The sequence below is a fragment of the Spermophilus citellus genome (assembly GCF_964194105.1).
Source record: "Spermophilus citellus genome assembly, chromosome: X".
In the NCBI taxonomy this organism is placed as follows: Eukaryota; Metazoa; Chordata; class Mammalia; order Rodentia; family Sciuridae; genus Spermophilus; species Spermophilus citellus.
In genome coordinates, this window is record NC_138190.1 from 45937040 (window position 1) to 45956020 (window position 18981).

An 18981-nucleotide genomic window follows, 5' to 3' on the forward strand; every position below is an offset into this window, starting at 1 on the left:
AATTTAAATACCAAAACATTTCCTGCAGCAAGTTACCCTGCCTTCTGTGAAAGGTAAACCTAAGATAAACATGTGAAGAAACCCACAAGACTCTGGCTATTGGAGGGTCTCACTTCACCCATGCTTGGGGATAATCAATCTAGGTAATTTTTATACATTTTAAAGTAAAATATCCAGCTGCAGATAGCAGCAGTAAAAAATGGGGGCTTCTCAGCAATGCGTGGAAAGTGTCCTGGAAATGGTAATGCTCAGGCTGAGCTTATTAAAGCATTCTGAACAGTATTTTTTTTAAAAATCAAGTATCAAAGAGGATAGGATTGAAGTGAAAAACATTTCTGTGTGCAGTGTACTTTGTGCACATTGCACATTTCTACAGAATGATGAGCTATATCAAATACTACATTGTAACAACAAAAAATACAGTTGAAAGTAAACTCAAATGAGGGAAAATATGGCAGAACCCAAGGAGAAGAAACTTTTGTATCTTAGGTGTCCTGAAAATAATTCTGAAAAAATCTCCCTTTTCTTCATCATCTACTCTGATTCACTTGGGACCAGGAGGGATTGTAGCAGGATTCTGCACTGGTGGAGCTGGAAATGCCTGCAAATTCATCCCCGGCTGAAACGGTACCCCAGATTGGGTAGGAATTACTATAGACTGTTGTGTTGTCCCTGAAATTCCTACCCACTGTACTGGATACCCTGCACCCCCCACAGCATTATACTGACAAACATGGGGCATTCCATATGATGATAATGGCCCAGGAAATGAAGGGAGTGGCAGTCCTTGGGGCAAGGAGGTTGGGACAGCTCCACGAATTTGGGACAGAGAAGAAATCCATGTTGATGTGTAGCCCATAGTAGATGGAGTATTCTAAGAAAAAACAAAAGTAAAAACAAAAGATCAGTTTATTTGTTTATATGCTTTTATCAATCTATATTCCTTCCTATTCTTTTTGGCTTACTACTCCTGTTAATACTTTGAGTGGTACCATTTTGGGAGCAACTTTTCTTCATGTTACGCATAGTTACATACCTTATTTCGGTTCATCTTCATAACTGCCCAGCTTTTGCAGGGTAGGCATTTTCAGATGAGGAAACAGAATCTCAAAACTGGTAACTCCAAGCAACAGCACTAAGCACGTTAATAGTGAAGTGGTGATTGGAACTCAGTTCCAACTAACTGCAAGGCCCATACTAAATTCCCATTCAGTTTCCTCCTTTCCTCAAGTTAGCACTATCCTTCAATTCTTACTTCCTTTTGTCAGTCCTCAGCATGACTTCATATAGTGCTATAGGCGAGAATAGCCCATCTTACTATATAATTCTCTGGAGACAGGAGCATGGTTTAGTATAACATAGAAGAAAAACCTAGCATATAGTGGGTGCTCAATAAATGTCTTCCTACCCACTTCTATTCACTATCTTTTTTAAAGAAATATTTTTTAGTCATCAATGGACCTTTATTTTATTTATTTATATGTGGTGCTGAGGATCCAATCCAGTGCCTCGCACATGTTAGGCAGGTGCTCTACCACTGCACTACAACCCCAGCCCTCTATTCTCTATCTTAAAGTCTGACATTTTTGTTATAGACGACAATGAAATAATTATATTTTTGGCAGTATTAATAAATATATTCCTGCCTGATTCTTCTTATACTGTATTGTGACTATTCACAAGTATAGAGATTACAGAAATCTCATGCACATGGAAATAATAATTCTATTGGATGTAAGCAATTCTCTTAACAGTCTCATGCTTAGATCTTGTATACTGAATTATCAATCTAAAACAAAACTTTCAACTTAGGGTAAAGGGTATTAAAGGGTATTAGTTTAACTCAAAAATGATTGACAGGGGATGGGGTTGTGGCTCAGCAGTAGAGTGCTCGCCTAGCATGTGCAAGGCGCTGGGTTCAATCCTTAGCAACACATAAAAATAAATAAATAAAGGTAAAAAAATGAGGGGCTGGGGTTGTGGCTCAGTGGTAGAGCACTTGCCTAGCATGTGCGGGGGCCCTGGGTTTGATCCTCAGCACCACATAAAAATAAATAAAGAAAATAAAGGTATTGTGTAATAAAAAAGAAATTTAAAAAAATAAAATTCATCTTTTGAAGTGAAAAACCATTGATTTGAAGTTCAGCCATCCCTTGTTTATATCAGTGTTTTCCTTCTGTTAAAGTAAATTTAATGGTTATGCTTCAAAACAGCATATACTGTATGATCACATTTTTAAAAATATTTTTTAGTTGTAGATGGATACAATAACTTTATTTTATTTATTTATTTTTTATGTGGTGCTGAGTATCAATCCCAGTGCCTCACATGTGGTAGGCAAGCACTCTACCACTTAGCTATGACCCCAACCCCAACAGTATGATCACATTTTTTATAAAGTTGTTTCCATGTATCCATATTTAGACAGAAAGAAATCTGAAATGATGTTTTAAAGTTGATGACAACTATTTCTAGGTGGTAAGATATGATGGTGATATTTTAAAACTTGTACTTTTCTATGGTAAGTATTATTTTATAAGTAATAAAAAGCCTCCATTCACAAAGTATTCAGAGGGTCTCTCACTGGCAGTACAAATGCATTTATGTCTTGATTTGCCTCTAAAGGCTTACAAATTTTATAATGGTGATACTATCTGTGTGTCAACAGGAGCCAGGAATAAGATGAAAACACAGAGCCCACAAGCAATACATTGCCTACTAGTTTGCAAAATAAAGGATTTTAAAATAGTTTTTTCAAAATTAACAATAAATACATTTTCATACTTTCTTTACTGAACTGTTTAATGATTATATATGCACACATATGCATGTACACAAAAATAACACCCACATATATCTCTTTTAATTATGAGGGATGAGATTCTAAGCCTTGATTCATATTTTAACAGATTCACTTATTTTGAAAAAAAAAAAGTTACCTTAAAAATTCAAACAGAAAAATTCAAAATAAGGCCAATATTCTACCATCTAGCATATTCCTCATGGGTTTTCATATTTTTCTATGCATGTAAACATATCAAATGTGTATGATTTTTTAAATAAATTATACTATATATGCTCTTTTATAAGCATGTATTCTTCCCACTGCAGAATACATTATAGACATATTTCTCCATTTTAATTGCATGTACACCTAAGGCCACTGGGTTTCCATTCCATAAACTCAACAAACCTCTTATAATATTTTAGCTTAAGCAGCTTTAAAATTAATTCTAATACTAGACAAAGATAGTTAACTTAATGAGCTTTACGAATATTGACATGCAACATAGGATAGCTTGCCCTCAAAATGCAAACTCTTCTTGTGGCACCAGATTGAATTAACACTCATTCCAGATGCTTTCTTTTTTGATGTTTATTTGGTTTATTTTAACATAGAACAGCCTAAAAGGATCAGCAAAGCGTGGCCTGCCACTGCTTTTCATACAGCACAATTTAATGGAAAAAGCCAAACCCATTTTTTACATGTTGTATAAGGCTGTTTTTGCACTACAACAAACTGGACTAATTGGAACAGCATGGCTTGCAAAACCTAAAATATTGACTAGCTATTCCCCTTATAAAAGCTTGCTGACCCTGGATCTAAAAGATAATTTGCTCAAAGATATGAAAAATCTAGACAAGGTTAAAACTATCTATGTTTTTAAGTCATATCTCTTTTTCACAGTATCTATAATCATAGGCCTAAGTATATCCACATTTATGATTTTAGTTCTCATAAATAAAGAGGATTAAGTAGAAAAAACTTACTTCATATGCCTTGTTCCAGTTTTCTGCCTCTATTTTTTGTTGACTCTGTTTAAGTTGGTTTAAACTTGGCTTAATAAGAGAATTTCCCACTGTTTCCTTTGTCCAGTCATCCACCAGCTTATGTAAGTCATCTGTGAACATCCCTTTTTTACTGGCTGGAGATTGCTGGCACGATGCTGTATTACTCTCTACACATAGTGGATCTATAAGATAAAACAGGGAAACCATGTAAAGGAATTATGATTGATATAGATAAGTGCTAACAGAACAATACGTGGAACATACCAAATGAACAGACATTTTAGTTTACCTGAGACAGTTCTGATTTAAACATGTTGTCCTGCAGTAATTCACTAACAATACCCCTTTTCACTCTCCAAAATTTCTTATTGTTTGGATCCTGAATTAGAAGATTACCTTAAGTGTACTTCAAGTATAATATAAAGAATCTCCTTTAACTTTAATCTTTTTATCAGCTTCCTCAGGTAGATACTTCCTCAGGTAGAAGAGTTAAAAAAGAATCACAGAGCTAGGAGTATAGCTCAGTGGGAGAATGCTTGCTAACATGTGCCAGACCCTGATTTCAACCCATTGAATAGGGGAAGGGTTGAAGAGGAGAAGGAGGAGAATCACATAACATTAAAAAATGAACCTCGACAGGTACAGTGGCACACACCTATAATTCCAGTAGCTAAGGAGACTGAGACAGGAGGATCACGAATTCAAAGCCAGCCTCAGCAACACTGAGGCAGTAAGCAACTCAGTGAGACCCTTTCTCTAAATAAAATACAAAATAGGGCTGGGGATATGGCTCAGTGGTAGAGTGCCCCTGATATCAATCCCCAGTACCCCCCACCCCAAATAAAAAAAAATTTAAAAAGTAACCTTAAGAGCTGGGGATATAGCTCAGTGGTAGAGTACTTGTCTGGCATGCCTCAGGCCCTGGATTAGATTCCCAGCACTATAAAACAAACAAAAACTAAGCTGTGCACGGTGGCACATGCCCTATGATCCAATCCCACTTGCTCAGGAGGGTGAGGAATGAAGATAGCAAGTGGGTATGTATATCAGTGGTAAAGCACCCTGGGTTCACTCCTCATTACCAGGAAAAAAAAAAATTAAGGAACCTTAAATGTACAGCCAAAGCAACTTATTTTATAATGGGGAAAATAGACCCTGATGAAGTTAAGTGAAAAGCCTAAGGTTTTCCAAGCAATACCCAGCAGAGATAGGCCTCGGAACTCTAAAGCCTGGGAAAGAAAAATATATCTTTTCAATATACCATACTGACTTTCAACAAGCTTCAGAAAACTAGAATCACATTTCATTTTTGCCAATATTTCTGTTTATGATTAAAATTTTAAAAGAATATCTAGAATAGCAGAAACGAGGACAAAGATGTTTTAATGAACCACATCAGTTCTGGAGTATAAGATGTTCAAATAAATGAAATCAATCAATTACAGATGACTGCATCAGTGCAGTTTCCTAATGTGAACATCACACTAAGTCTTCATAATTTAGTAATATTATTCATGCTTACTAAATCATCCTCATAGAAAAGATTCATAGAGTTCCAACTGCTTTGAGTGATTTGCAAGCCAATGGCTTATAGAGTGAGTCCAAAATCAATTTTAAGAAGTTGAGAAATTTCAGGGCAATAATATTTCTAGGTCCAGGCCCAGTGGTGCACACCTATAATCCCAGAGACTCAGAAGGCTGAGGCAGGAGGATTGCAAGTTTAAGGCCATACTCAGCAACCTAGCAAGACCTTTTCTCAAAAACTTAGTGATGCTATATTGTGTACAGCCAGAGAAATGAAAAGTTGTGCTGCAATTGTGTACAATGATCAAAATGCATTTATTGTCAATGCAGATTGACTAATTACTAGTTAAAAAGACAAAAATATAACACTGAGTCTAGTATGGAAAGGTCACCAAGATAAATTGATAAGTGAAAGAAAGTGTGGAGTAGTGCATATTGTATATCATTTTTGTTTTTTGAAAACAGAAAATAAAATTGGGCTGGGCCTGCAGCTCAGTGGCAGAGCACTTACCTAGCATGCATGAGGCACTGGGTTCAACCCGAGCACCACATAAAAATAAACAAATAAAATAAAGGCATTCTGTCCATCTACAACTACAAATTTAAAAAAAAAAACATTAATAGTTGAAAAAAATTTAAAAAGGGGTGGAGATGGAGCACAGCAGTTAAGTGCACCTGGGTTCAATCCCCAGTACCAAATGAATGAAATGAATAAATGAATGAATGAGACAACAATGGGTTTAATTAAGCAAGCACATGAGCATTTCCTACACATTTGTTATGATCTTTTTTTTCTTAAAAAATTTTAAGACCATTTCTGTACTAAAAGAAAATACAATATAGGAATTCTTCTCATATACAACTAGATTGGCTGTCAGTGATAGCTACTGCACTTGGAGCACAATAGCCAACATGTATAGGAAAAACTAATAAATCAAAACAAGTATTTAAGTGGAAAGAGCTGGGGTAATACCACTCCTAAATAGGCAACTGAAATCTCTATACATACATCTGCAAGCACACACACACACACCAAGAACCATTATTATATAAGAAAAAACTTCTATCTGAATGTTATTTGGTGTCTAGCTATGCTTTCCATATGGTAGGAACATTTATTTATTGATTTTACTATTCATATCATACTATAAAAGACCACTTAAACTTTAAAAGCCAGGAAATACCTGATCAATGCACAGTAAAACAAGTTTTCTGCAAATAGTTTATGGTAGGTGGTAGCAACATTACTTATGAACTCCAAAGGTACTCTTTAATATTCATTTCTTATTGATGAAATGAATAAAACAAGAGTTCAGTCTTTGTTGCTTTTTTTTAGAACTTCTCCTAAGACAATGCCTATACTCTCTGCAATCCCAAGTTCACACCCAACTCCTACCTGGAATTTAAGGAATAATTCAATATACCTAGAATCAAAATTCTCATGGTCGTGGATATGACACTTCACCAATATGTCACATTTCTGTTAAAGATACCAAATTTTCTTCAAATAACCCAGACAGAGATCCTTTGGATCTCCTAAACACCCACACACATATCTACTCCACCACTACAGTATAGCAATTCATCCTATATAACATCTCTTCTAGTTTCATTTCCATAATTCTCTAAACTCTTAATCATTTCATGTATGTTGTACTATGATTACAATGATGTAAATGAACTAACTTCCTGGTTCTAGTCAATATATTCTTCACACTGCCACCAGATTAGCATTAGTTAAATGTGGTTTTCAGTATTCTACTTGTATGCTCGGGGGTGGGGGGAATAGTACCTTTATGCTAACAGTGGTTCTCAAATTGTGTACATGGCAATGTCCTTTGGAAATCATGCTTGACTTTTTGAACAAATATATTACTCCATTTTTTTAAAATTTCTTCTTCTTCTTCTTTGGCTTTGCTGGGTTGAACCCAGGTCCTCATGCTTGCTAAGCAAGTGCTGTACCACTGAGCCACGTTCCCAGACCCTGTCATTTATTATTCTTAAATAAACACATCTCACTTATTAAATTTAAATATATAATTTTATGTTAAATCAGACAAATTATCTTATTACCAAACACTAGAATGGACATATAGTGGCAGCTGTCAAAGTTCTTTTTTTTTAAGTATGGAAGAAAACCTGTCTAGTGTCAACACTCCATTTCGCCCAATATAGTCTTTCTCCCAAATAAATCTTGTATTTTATCATTTGCATGCCTTAATAGCATGCAGATTTACCTACTCAAAATATTCTTTCCTAATCCACTTAATTTTTAAAAAATATTTATTTTTTAGTTGTAGTTGGACACAATACCTTCATTTTATTTATTTATTTTTATGTGGTGCTGAGGATTAAACCCAGGGCCTCACAAATGCTAGGTGAGTGCTCTACTGCTGAGCCACAACCCCAGCCCCTACGCCACTTAATTTTAATCCTGACCATTTATCCTTAAGATCAACCCATATCCTACCCTCCTGCATGAAACATTCTCAGACCACTATCACCCTTGATAATTCACTCCTCCCAACCCACTACAGATACAAATTTTAAAAAAATTATTGGTGCATAATAATTATACAGTATAGTGGGTTTCACTATGGTATATTCAAACATGCACATAACATAAATTGATCAAATTCTTTCCCCAGTATCTCCCCTTGTTCTTCCTTCCTCCCCTTGATCTCTTTGATTTATGCTACCAGTCTTCCTTCTATTTTCATAAGATTATTTTCCCCCCTTTTGTTCTATTTTCTTTTTTTTTTGAGGGGGTGATGTGGTACTAGGGACTGAACTCAGGGGCACTTGGCCACTGAGCCACATCCCCAGCCCGATTTTATGTTTTATTTAGAGACAGAATCTCACTGAGTTGCTTAGCACCTCGCTGTTGCTGAGGCTGGCTTTGAATTCAAGATTCTCCTGTTTCAGCCTCCTAAGCTGCTGGGATTATAGGCATGCACCACCATGCCCAGCTGTTCTATTTTCTACATAGGATAGAAAACATACGAATCTTAACTTTTTGAATCTGGTTTATTTCGCTTAACAAGATGCTCTCCAGTCCCATAATTTTTCCTGCAAATGACATAACTTTGTTCTTAAGGATGAATAAAACTCAATTGTGTATATATACCACATTTTTTCATCCATTCATCTGTTGACACTTAGCCTGGTTCCACAACTTGACTATCACTGCAGATGCAATTTGTGGTATAAGGATGCAATGCAGTATGTAGTAAAAAGCTAAGACTTTGGAGTCACACAGGTTTGGATTCTCTCATATATTAAGTAAGATCCTAGGGAAGTTGCTTAACCTCACTAATCTTAGACTCCATATCAATGAGAGAAAACATTGATAGCTACCCACCTTAACAGAGTTTTTTTGAGGATTAAGATAATATATGTAATATGATTATCTTCCAGTATCCCTCTAATATTACCCACATATTCTGTGATTAAATAGAAGTTCTCACAGGTGTCAATGTATAGTTGGCTAAGGTTTTGTTTTCCATGAAAAGATACACAATAGGATTAGGGGAAAGACAAAAGTCTTGAGAAAATTATGTACAAACTTCCTTATACTCTCTCTTCTTTTGTAAAGGGCCAACATGAGCATTCTCCTTTCTTCAACAACAAAAAAATGCAGGAACAAGTATGCAAGTTTCTGCCCAGCTGTTCTATTTTCTACATAGGACAGAAAACATACGAATCTTAACTTTTTGAATCTAGTTTATTTTGCTTAACAAGATGCCCATCAGGGATTTCGTGCCCAAGATTTTCATTAGTGAGTGGTATTAGAGGCAAATACCCAAATTTCCTGACATCCCAATGCAAAACAGGTCTTCAGTATAAATAACATTATTTTGATATTTGTACCCCCAAATTATTACCCTCAAAGTGAACAATTTCCCAGTTAGGTAACAGAGGAAAACCAAGTTCCCACACACCAATCAAGGGCCAATGTTGCAAGTGTCTTTCTAAACATAGCAGTGTGATGCCTGTTATATTAACTCTATTCTGCAGTTTAGCACAGTGCTAATGTTATGAGTTAAATATGCATGTACACTGTGGATAACATTAGATTACAATACCATGCATCCACTCATGTGTCCCACAGAACGAGTGAAGTTATGGATAGAAAAGGAAGACAGTAGCGGTGTGTATTTGTGTGTGTGTGTGTGTGTGTGTGTGCATGCGCATGTTTTAAGGCAGTGCCACTTAAGACGTGTTCTATAAAAATGGGTTCACTGAGTATGAAGAGAGAGCCTATAAAACGGGGGAAAATCTTTGCTATCTACACCTCAGACAGGGTGTTAATTTCCAGGGTATACAAAGAACTCAAAAAACTTAACACCATTAAAAACAACCCAATCAATAACTGGGCAAAGGAACCAAATAGATACTTGTCAAATGAAGAAATATGAACGGTCAATAAATATACGAAAAAAGTGTTTAACATCTCTAGCAATTAGAGAAATGCCAATTAAAACCACACTGAAGCTGGGCACAGTGGCGCAAGCCTGTAATCCTAGTAGCTCAGGAGGCTGAGGCAGGAGGATTGTGAGTTCAAAGCCAGCCTCAACAAAAGCAAGGTACTGGGCAACTCAGTGAGACCCTATCTCTAAATACAATACAAAATAGGGCTGGGGATGTGGCTTAGTGGTCAAGTGCCCCTGAGTTCAAACCCCGGTACCCTCTCCCCCAACAAAGCAAAAACAAAAACCACACTGAGATTTCATCTCACTCCAACCAGAATGGCTATTACCAATAATACAAGTAACAATATATGTTGGCTAGGATGTGAGGAAAGGGGTACACTCATGCATCATTGGTGTGACTGCAACTTGGTGCAACCACTCTGGAAAGCAGTATGAAGATTCCTCAAAAAACTAGGAATGGAACTACCATTTGACCTAGCTATCCCCCTCCTCAGTATATACCCAAAGGATTTTAAATCTGCATACTACAATGATAAAGCCACATCAATGTTTACAGTAGCACAAGTCACACTTGGCAAGTTATGGAGCCAAACTAGGTGCCCTTCAACAGATGAATGGATAAAGAAATTGTGATATATATACACAACAGAGTATAACACAGCCATAAAAAAATGACTTTATGACATTTGCCAATAAATGGATGGATCTAGAGACTATCATGCTAAGTGAAAAATCCAAAAGATTAATGATTTCTCTGATATGTGGAAGCTAACACACATGGGATTAATTCAGTGGATTAAACAAAGGGGAATGAAGGGAAGGGAGGGGAATAGGAAAAGGAAAAACAGTGGAATGAATCTTTCCCATGTACATATATGAATATACTACAGTGAATCTCATTGTGTTCATCCTCAATATAATGTACATCCACAAGACTTGGGTCCTAATTAGAATAAGATATATTCCACGCTTGTGTAATTATATCAAAATGGACTCTAGTGTCAGACATAAACTAAAGGAAAAAAAATAGAATAAAAATGGGTTCTCTGACAAAATTCTTTGGGAAATGTACATGAAGACAATTTAGAGCATGATTTGTAACCCATCTAAATATTTGAATAAATGAATTAAAGAAAGTATAGTAGTCAGATACTTTGCTTCCTATTTGCTGAAAATAATTTCTGACTTCTATAATGACAAAATGAGTAGGCTCCCTTAAAAGAAATTAAATTGGATAAAATTTTAAAATATATATTTTAGCATTCCAGAATTTGTTTAAAGGCATGCAACAAATTGATAAGTGTTTACTCATGAAAATTAATGAAATTCAAGTCAAAAACTGTGCAATCTGTAGCCTTTTTGCACAGGGCTGTTCATATCACCCTTGCTCAGATCTGTTGTCCACCATTTCTACCAAGATAGGACAGGATGAGAAAAAATTAACTTTGCAGCTGATGAAATGACTCTCTTGATTTAGAACTTTAGAAGCAGGGACTCCATTAGCCTGAGATCTGAGAAGTGAGATAGCCACAGTGGGTTTGACAAATTCTCTACATGTCTCATGGGTTGACTAGAAAAGCATCCCATATATAGCAGAGACTAGATGGCCCAAACCACATACATACCACTGACTTAAGGAACAAGGCCATGCAAAGAATAGGCATGATGGATCTTGGATGATCTTGGTCATACTAGAAAATAGCCTGATATATGAATGGATCTCTAAGCTCAAAACAGAACCATCAGCTCAGAATAGAAGCCCTTCTGGGTTAAGATATTTAAATTCTGGCTGAACACTAAGAAATGTAGACAAAGGGGGAGCTCCTAGGAAGCCAGGCTTAAAAGGGAAAACAAGGGGGGGAAATAAGCATGGAACCAGTGACTGTAAAAAGATTACAAATATTTAGGAGATCATTAATTGACAGAATTGTCAGTACTTCACATTTTGTCCAACCTTATACAGGTGAGAAGGGAAGCTGAGAGCTATTACAACAAGATTCAACTCCAGGCCATGCAAGCTGGCAGATCACCAAAAGAGAAGACAGGTTTTAAAAACACAGCCCTTATTATAAAGGATATGCAGGCCAACAAGAAATAGAAAGTAGCACAGAATGGCATAGGCAGGGAACATCCATCCTTGACCACCTTGGAGGAGACGATCCCCTCATTGTTTGTGAAATATTTTTCTCTGTGTGTGTGTGTGTGTGTGCGCGCGCGTGCATGCGCACATGCATATGCATGCACTTTTGCTGCACTGAATCATATATGGATATATATACACTTCCATTTTTATTATTTTTGTTCAACAGTTCATTATTTTCTCTTTGTTTTTGGGAGATTAGTTTTTTTTCATTTGTTTTGGTTTGCTTTTTTGTTTGTTATTGCTTTTATTTTTGTCTTTCTTGTTACCCTTCCTCCCTCCCCCCTGAAAAGTCAAATTCTCTTTCTCTATTTAGATTTTTTAAACTACTTCTTTATAGCCATCACTTGCTACCTCTATTCTGCTTTCCCTCTGTTCACTTTTTGAATATTTTGAATTTTCTTTTGCCTTCTTACTCATTCTTTCCTCTTAATTCTAATTATAATATCTTTTATGACTATTTAGTTTACATTTATACCTATCTGCTCCCACCATTCATTTTGTTGTGGTTATTAATACTGTAAATGGCACAGTTGACACTTGCTCTTTAATGCTAGATCTAATTCAGAGCTGTTTATTGTTGCTCTTCTTAACTGCTGACCCTGTCATTCCTAGGTTTGGACTAATTTGTGTTATATATATCATAGTAGGTACCAGATATTTATTTTAATGCTATTATAGTTATTGCTTATTTCCCCTTTTTCTGAAAGTGGCTGGGAAGCAACTGTGACTTTTTAAAAAATTTTAGTTGCAGATAGACGCAATACCTTTATTTAATTTACTCCTTTTTTGGGGGTGCTGAGGATTGAACCCAGTGCCTCACACATGCCAGGCATGTGCTATACCACTGAGCCACAACTCCATCCCTGCAACTCTGACATTATAAGTAATTCTACTACTGAGCTATACCTACATCATTACCTACAACTCATCATGACAGCATACCATGTTCCACATACAAATTAATCCTGTTCAAGCTCAACAATACTTTACATAGAATAGGGAAGATAAAAATCAGAAACCCACAAGGCCCCAGATAGGATGGCTTGGGGGCACCTCAGGTACCACTCTTGGGTATCTGATCCTCAGCAAAATGGAGATTCCAAGTTGCTAAATCAAAGGAAGTTGTTGTAACAACTCTCCAAGAGTGAATTAAATCAGCAATTCTGGAGCAGGAAACTGAGAGTCACTGGCAAATGAAATTAACACTTGGATTACACCGAGTTTGGGTGTTGAAGGTAAGATATATCAAAAACACAGGATGTATTATAAAATAGATAACTGCATACCAAAGGACACCCTCATGAAAGAGGAAGAGGATTTAGATTAACACATGGGTTAATCTAAATACTTCTGCAAATATGAGGGAGCAGGCAAATAAGTCTCCCTGGAGAAATTGCAATTCCCTCAAAAAGGAAACCAAAAATATTGAGGGAATGGAATTCCAGAAGAAGAGTACAAAAATTGTTTATAAAAAAGATTAATGAGATAAAAGAAGATCTAAGGAACAAATTAAGAGAGTAAATATAGGAGGTAAAAGACCATTTCACTAAAGAGATAGACACTCTAAGAAGAACTGAATAAACCTCTAGGAAAGACATAATAAGTCAACTAGAAATTTATTTGAAAGGATCACCAAAAGATTATACAGAAAACAGAACTTCAAAGGCCTTGAAGACAGGGTATATGAAACTTAAATAATCAGTATACACTAAAGAATAAATAAATAAAAGTCCACAAGCAAAATATATAAGAACTCTGGGACAACACTGAAAACACTTTACATAGAATCACTTTACATAGAATCACTGGGAGTAGAAGAGGGAATGGAGAGAGAGGTTAATGGCATTTAGAACCTATTCAGTGAAATAACAGAAAATTTTCCAAGCCTCAGTAATGAAATTAAGATATTAAAAAGGCAATATCACCACAGACATTTCTGAAAGAGAATCATTAGGGGATATTTAAAAAATTTATATTCCAATAAATTGGAAAATATAGAAGATCTTGACAATATGACCTACCCAAATTGAATTTAGAGGATACAGAAAACCTAAACAGACTAATAATGAGAAATAAGATTGAAGCAACAATTAAAAGCCTTCCAACAAACAAAAGCTTGGATTCTCAATTGAATTCTACCAGACCATTAATAAAGAACTAATGCCCATACTCCTCAAATGATTCTATGAAACAGAAGAGAATCAAACACTTCCAAATACATTCTAAGCATCCAGTATCACCCTGATACCAAAAACACATTAAAGACACATCAAAGAAAGTAAACTATAGCTCAATATCCCAGTTGAACATAGCTGCAAAAATCCTTAATATTAGCAATCCAAATTCAAAAACACTAAGATGATTGTACAACATAATCAAGTTGGTTTTATCCCAGGGATACAAGGCTGATTCAACATAAATCAATCAATCAATCAATCAATCAATCTCATCACATAAACAGAATCAAGCACAAAATTCACATAATCAGGGGCTGGGGATGTGGCTCAAGCGGTAGCGCGCTCGCCTGGCATACGTGCAGCCCGGGCTCAATCCTCAGCACCACATACAAAGATGTTGTGTCCGCCGAGAACTAAAAAAAAATATATATTAAAAAAAATTCTCTCTCTCTCTCTCTCTCTCTCTCTCACATTCTCTCTTAAAAAAAAATTCACACAATCATCTCAATAGATGCAGAAGAAGTCTTTGACAAAACCCAAGAACCATTCATGTTAAAAAACAGCGAAGAAACCAGAGATAGAAGGAACTGACCTCAATATTTTAAAGGTTGTGTAGGAAAACCTCACTGAACAAAGAAAAATTGAAAGCATTTTCTCTGAAAGAAGAAATAAGATAAGGATGTCCATCTATTATCACCAACCCTATGCAATATAGTTCTTGGAACTCTAAGAAGAGCAATCAGGCAGGAGGAGGGAATTATAGGGATACAATTAGTAAAAGAAGAAATCAAACTTTATTTGCTTATGACATGGCCAAATACATAGAAGACCCAAAAACTCCACCAGAAGACTTCTAGATCTGATAAGCAAATTCAGTAAGGTTGAAGATGCAAAATCATCATATGAAAATCAATAGCTTTCCTATAATCCAATAATAAATCTGCTGAGAAAGAAGTCAAGAGAACTATGTTGTTACAATAGCCAAAAACAAACAAACAAACAAACAAAAAACACAGAGGAATCAATCTAAATAAGGAGGTGTAAGAACTCTACAATGAAAAGTATAAAAAAAATTGAAGAGGAACATTGGAACATTGGAAAGACCTCCAATGTCTATGTCCAGATTTAATATTGTGTAAATGGCTAAATGCAATCCCCATCACAATACTAGTGACGTTCTTCACAGAGCTAGATAAAACAGTCATTTGGAAGAATAATTCATTTGGAAGAATAAAAGACCCAGAATAGCCAAAGAAATCCTAAGCAGTAAGAGTGACCCTGAAGGCATCATAATACCTGATCCTGAGTTATAATACAGAGCTATACTACAAAAACATCATGGTATTGGCATAAAAACAGATAGGAAGACCAGTAGAATGATATGGAAGAAACAAATAAACCCCACACATATAGTTATCTGATCCTTGAAAAAGGTGCAAAAAAACATGCATGGGAGAAAAGGTAGTCTTTTTATTAAATGGTGCTAGGATAACTGTATATTCTTATGTATGAGGCTAAAACTAGACCCCTCTCACTCTGCACAAAAATCAACTTAAAATGGAAGAAAGACCTAGACATTATACCAGAAACACCACAACTACTAGAAGAAAATATAGGGGCAACATTCCAACATATTGGCAGAGGAACCAATTTGTTTAACAAGACTCTTGAATCTCAAGAAATAAAGAATCAATAAGTGAGATGGCATCAAAGTAAAAAGCTTCTGCACAGCAAACAAAATAATTAAGAACATGAAAAGTGAACCTGCAGAATGGGAAAAAAAATCTTTGTCAGCTACTGCTCTGACAGAGGAAGAATATCTAGAATAGTAAAGAATTCAAAAAATTTAACACCAGAAAACTAATAATCCAACCAATAAATGGGCCATAGAACTAATTAGACATTTTTCAAAAGAAAAAACACAAATGGCCAACAAATATTTGCAAAAATGTTCAACATGCTTAGCCATCTGGGAGAGGCCAATCAAAACTATATTAAATCTAGGCATGGTGGCACAGGCCTGTTATCCCAGCAGCTCAGGACCGAGGCAGGAGGATCTCGAGTTCAAAGCCAGACTCAGCAAGGGTAGGACACTAAGCAACTCAGTGAGACCCTGTCTCTAAATAAAATACAAAATAGGGCTGGGTGGGCTGGTTGTAGTTTAGTGGTTGGTGTTTGTCTTGCATGTGTGAGGCACTGGATTCAATCTTCAGCACCACATAAAATAAATAAATAAAACAAAGGTATTGTGTTCACCTACAACTAAAAAGAATAAAATAAAAAAACAGGGCTTGGGATGTGGCTCAGAGGTTGAGTCCCCTGAGTTCAATCCCTGGTACTACAACAACAATAACAGCAACAAAAGTATATTAACAATTCATCTCCCTACAGTTAGAATAGCAATCATCAACAATACAAATAACAATATTTGTTGGTGAGAATGGGGTACAGTTATACTTTGTTGGTGGGACTGCAAATTAGTTTAACCACTTTGATAAGCAGTACGAGAGTCCTCAAAAGATTAGTAATGAAACCACTATATGACCCAGCTCTCCCACTCTTTGGCATTCATCAAAAAGATCTAAACTCAGCATTATAGTAATACATGAATACTAATGTTTTTTGGCAGCATAATCCACAATAGCCTAGCTATAGAACCAGCCTAGATGTCCATCAACAGATGAATACATAAAGCAAATGTGGTATATATACACAATAGAGGTTTAGTTGGCCATAAAGAAGAATTAAATTATGTCATTTGTGGTAAATGGATGGAATTGGAAAACATGATGTTAAGTGAAATAAGTCAGACTCAGAAAGTCAAGGATCTAATGTTTTCTCTCATACATGTAAGGTAGAAAGAGAAGGAGGGAAAATGAATATTTCCCAAAGGAAAGGCGGGGGGAAAAAAATCTCATGAAAATAGAAGACCAATAGAATAGAGGAAAGGGATAAAGAGGGAGAGAGGAAGGGAGGGCATAGGAAAATACTAGGGAATGAAATCTACTAAATTGTGCTATGCATATGTATGAATATACTACAATGAAATAATTATATATGACAATTTAATACAATGAAATAATTAAATGTAATTAAAGTAAAAATAATAGAAGGGAGCTCAGTAAAATATGCCACATGGATCAGGGAGGGAGGAAGGTAAGTACAGGAGAATGAAATTGATCAAATTATGTACATGTACAAATATGACATAATGAATCCCAGTATTATACATAATTATAATGAATCAATTAAAAAACGTCACAGAACTAAAAGGAAAAACAAATTGGCAAGTATAGACGGGTCATCTCTAGTTTTTTATCAATAAACAACAAAATCAGTGGGTAGTAAGTGAGCAAGTATATAGAATTGAACAATATCACCAAACACCAAGAACTAGTTCAATGTCAGCTTCAGCAATAGTGAGGTGCTAAGCAACTCAGTGAGATCCTATCTCTAAAAATACAAAATAGGGCTAGGGGATGTGGCTCAGTGGATGAGTGCCCTTGAGTTCAATCCCCAGTACCAAAAAAAAAAAAAAAAAAAAAAGAATAATCTACTGAACAATAGCAGAACATGCATTATTTTCAATTGCATATAGAATATTCATCAAGATAGATCGTATGCCATAAAATCAACTTAACAAAAAGTTTTAGTTCAACAAATAAAGGTCAATTTCAGTTTTAAAAAAGGCACAACCTTAAATAGAGAAGAATTAAACATGTTGAAAATATGTCCTCCATCATAATTAATAATAGGTGAGATAATTTTCTAAGCACTTGAATATTAAATAACACTACCAAATAATTCATGTATCAAAGAATAGTCTCAAGGAAATTAGAAAATATTTGGAACTTAAATAATCAAAAGTTAGGCAACTTGGACTGGGGTTGTGGCTCAGTGTTAGAGCGCCTGCCTAGCATGTGTGAGGCACTGGGTTCGATTCTCAACACAATAAATAAATAAATGCCCATCAACAACTAAAAAAAATATTTAAAAAAAAAGTTAGGCAACATGGGAAGGGTGTAGGTGAGGGAGGGACAGAGACAAGATCATTAATGTTTATAAGAATGAAGTTGGATCTGAGGAATAACCTCTACTGTTTTATAGGACAATTGGATAACTGGTTGAAGTAGTAGAGGGATTTTTAATGGTCTCAAAAATAAGATAAATGTCTGAGGTGATGGTATGCCAATTACCTTGATCTGATCATTACCCATTGTATACATATATTGAATTGTCACACTGTACCCCATAAATATGATTATACTATATCAATTTAAAGTAGTATAATTTTAAAAATTTCTTAGGTATGATAGGTTCATGAATCCCAGGCTTCTCCTTGACCCTACCCTCACCAGAAAATAATACTATGGGGATGCTAGAAAACAAAGAGTAAACTGTACTCTATGTGACTTAAAAAAAAGTCATTTAGCAAGTCAGAAATCTAAGAATGGACTGTAGATTTTGACAAAAGAATCTAACCATATTGCCCAAGTATGAAGCAACCTGATTTAACAGGTCTTGGGAACAAGTGCTAAATGATTTAACTTTGGAAATTAGTGGCACCTAAAGGCAAAAATAAAAACCCCAGAATTTTTCATAAGCACTGTATTTTAGCTGATAAAGGTGTTTACAACTAGGATTTGAGTTAACAATTTTGAAAGTGCTATACCTATATACTGTAACTGAACAATTCAGTACATTGATAAAGGACGGTGGGGGCCGAGTTTCTCTCTGCTGGAAGGGGATGTTACAGATAGACAAGCACAGAAGGGTAGCATGGTCCATGTCATAATGGAGTAGAACTGGAGATATCAATATGAATTGAAGTTTACCTTAATATAGATATATATGGCTATACATAGAAATATTCACATATGGGGGTATATATACATGTATATATGTAGGTGTA

The 18981-nt window shown here is 35.5% G+C and overlaps 1 protein-coding gene across 4 annotated transcripts in view; it reads right to left on the minus strand.

The window, feature by feature from the left end:
• Nucleotides 1-200: 200 nt before the first annotated feature.
• The window catches only part of WNK3 (WNK lysine deficient protein kinase 3), a 146486-nt gene continuing 127705 nt past the window's right edge, over nt 201-18981 (minus strand). For all 4 annotated transcript variants that reach the window (XM_081278270.1, XM_081278268.1, XM_081278269.1 and 1 more), the window contains exons 21-22: nt 3772-3974; nt 201-874 (exon numbers count right to left, since the gene is read on the minus strand). In XM_081278270.1, the coding sequence (XP_081134396.1) occupies nt 545-874; nt 3772-3974 (533 nt within the window). In that variant the 3' untranslated portion in view covers nt 201-544. The remainder of the gene's footprint in view (nt 875-3771; nt 3975-18981) is intronic.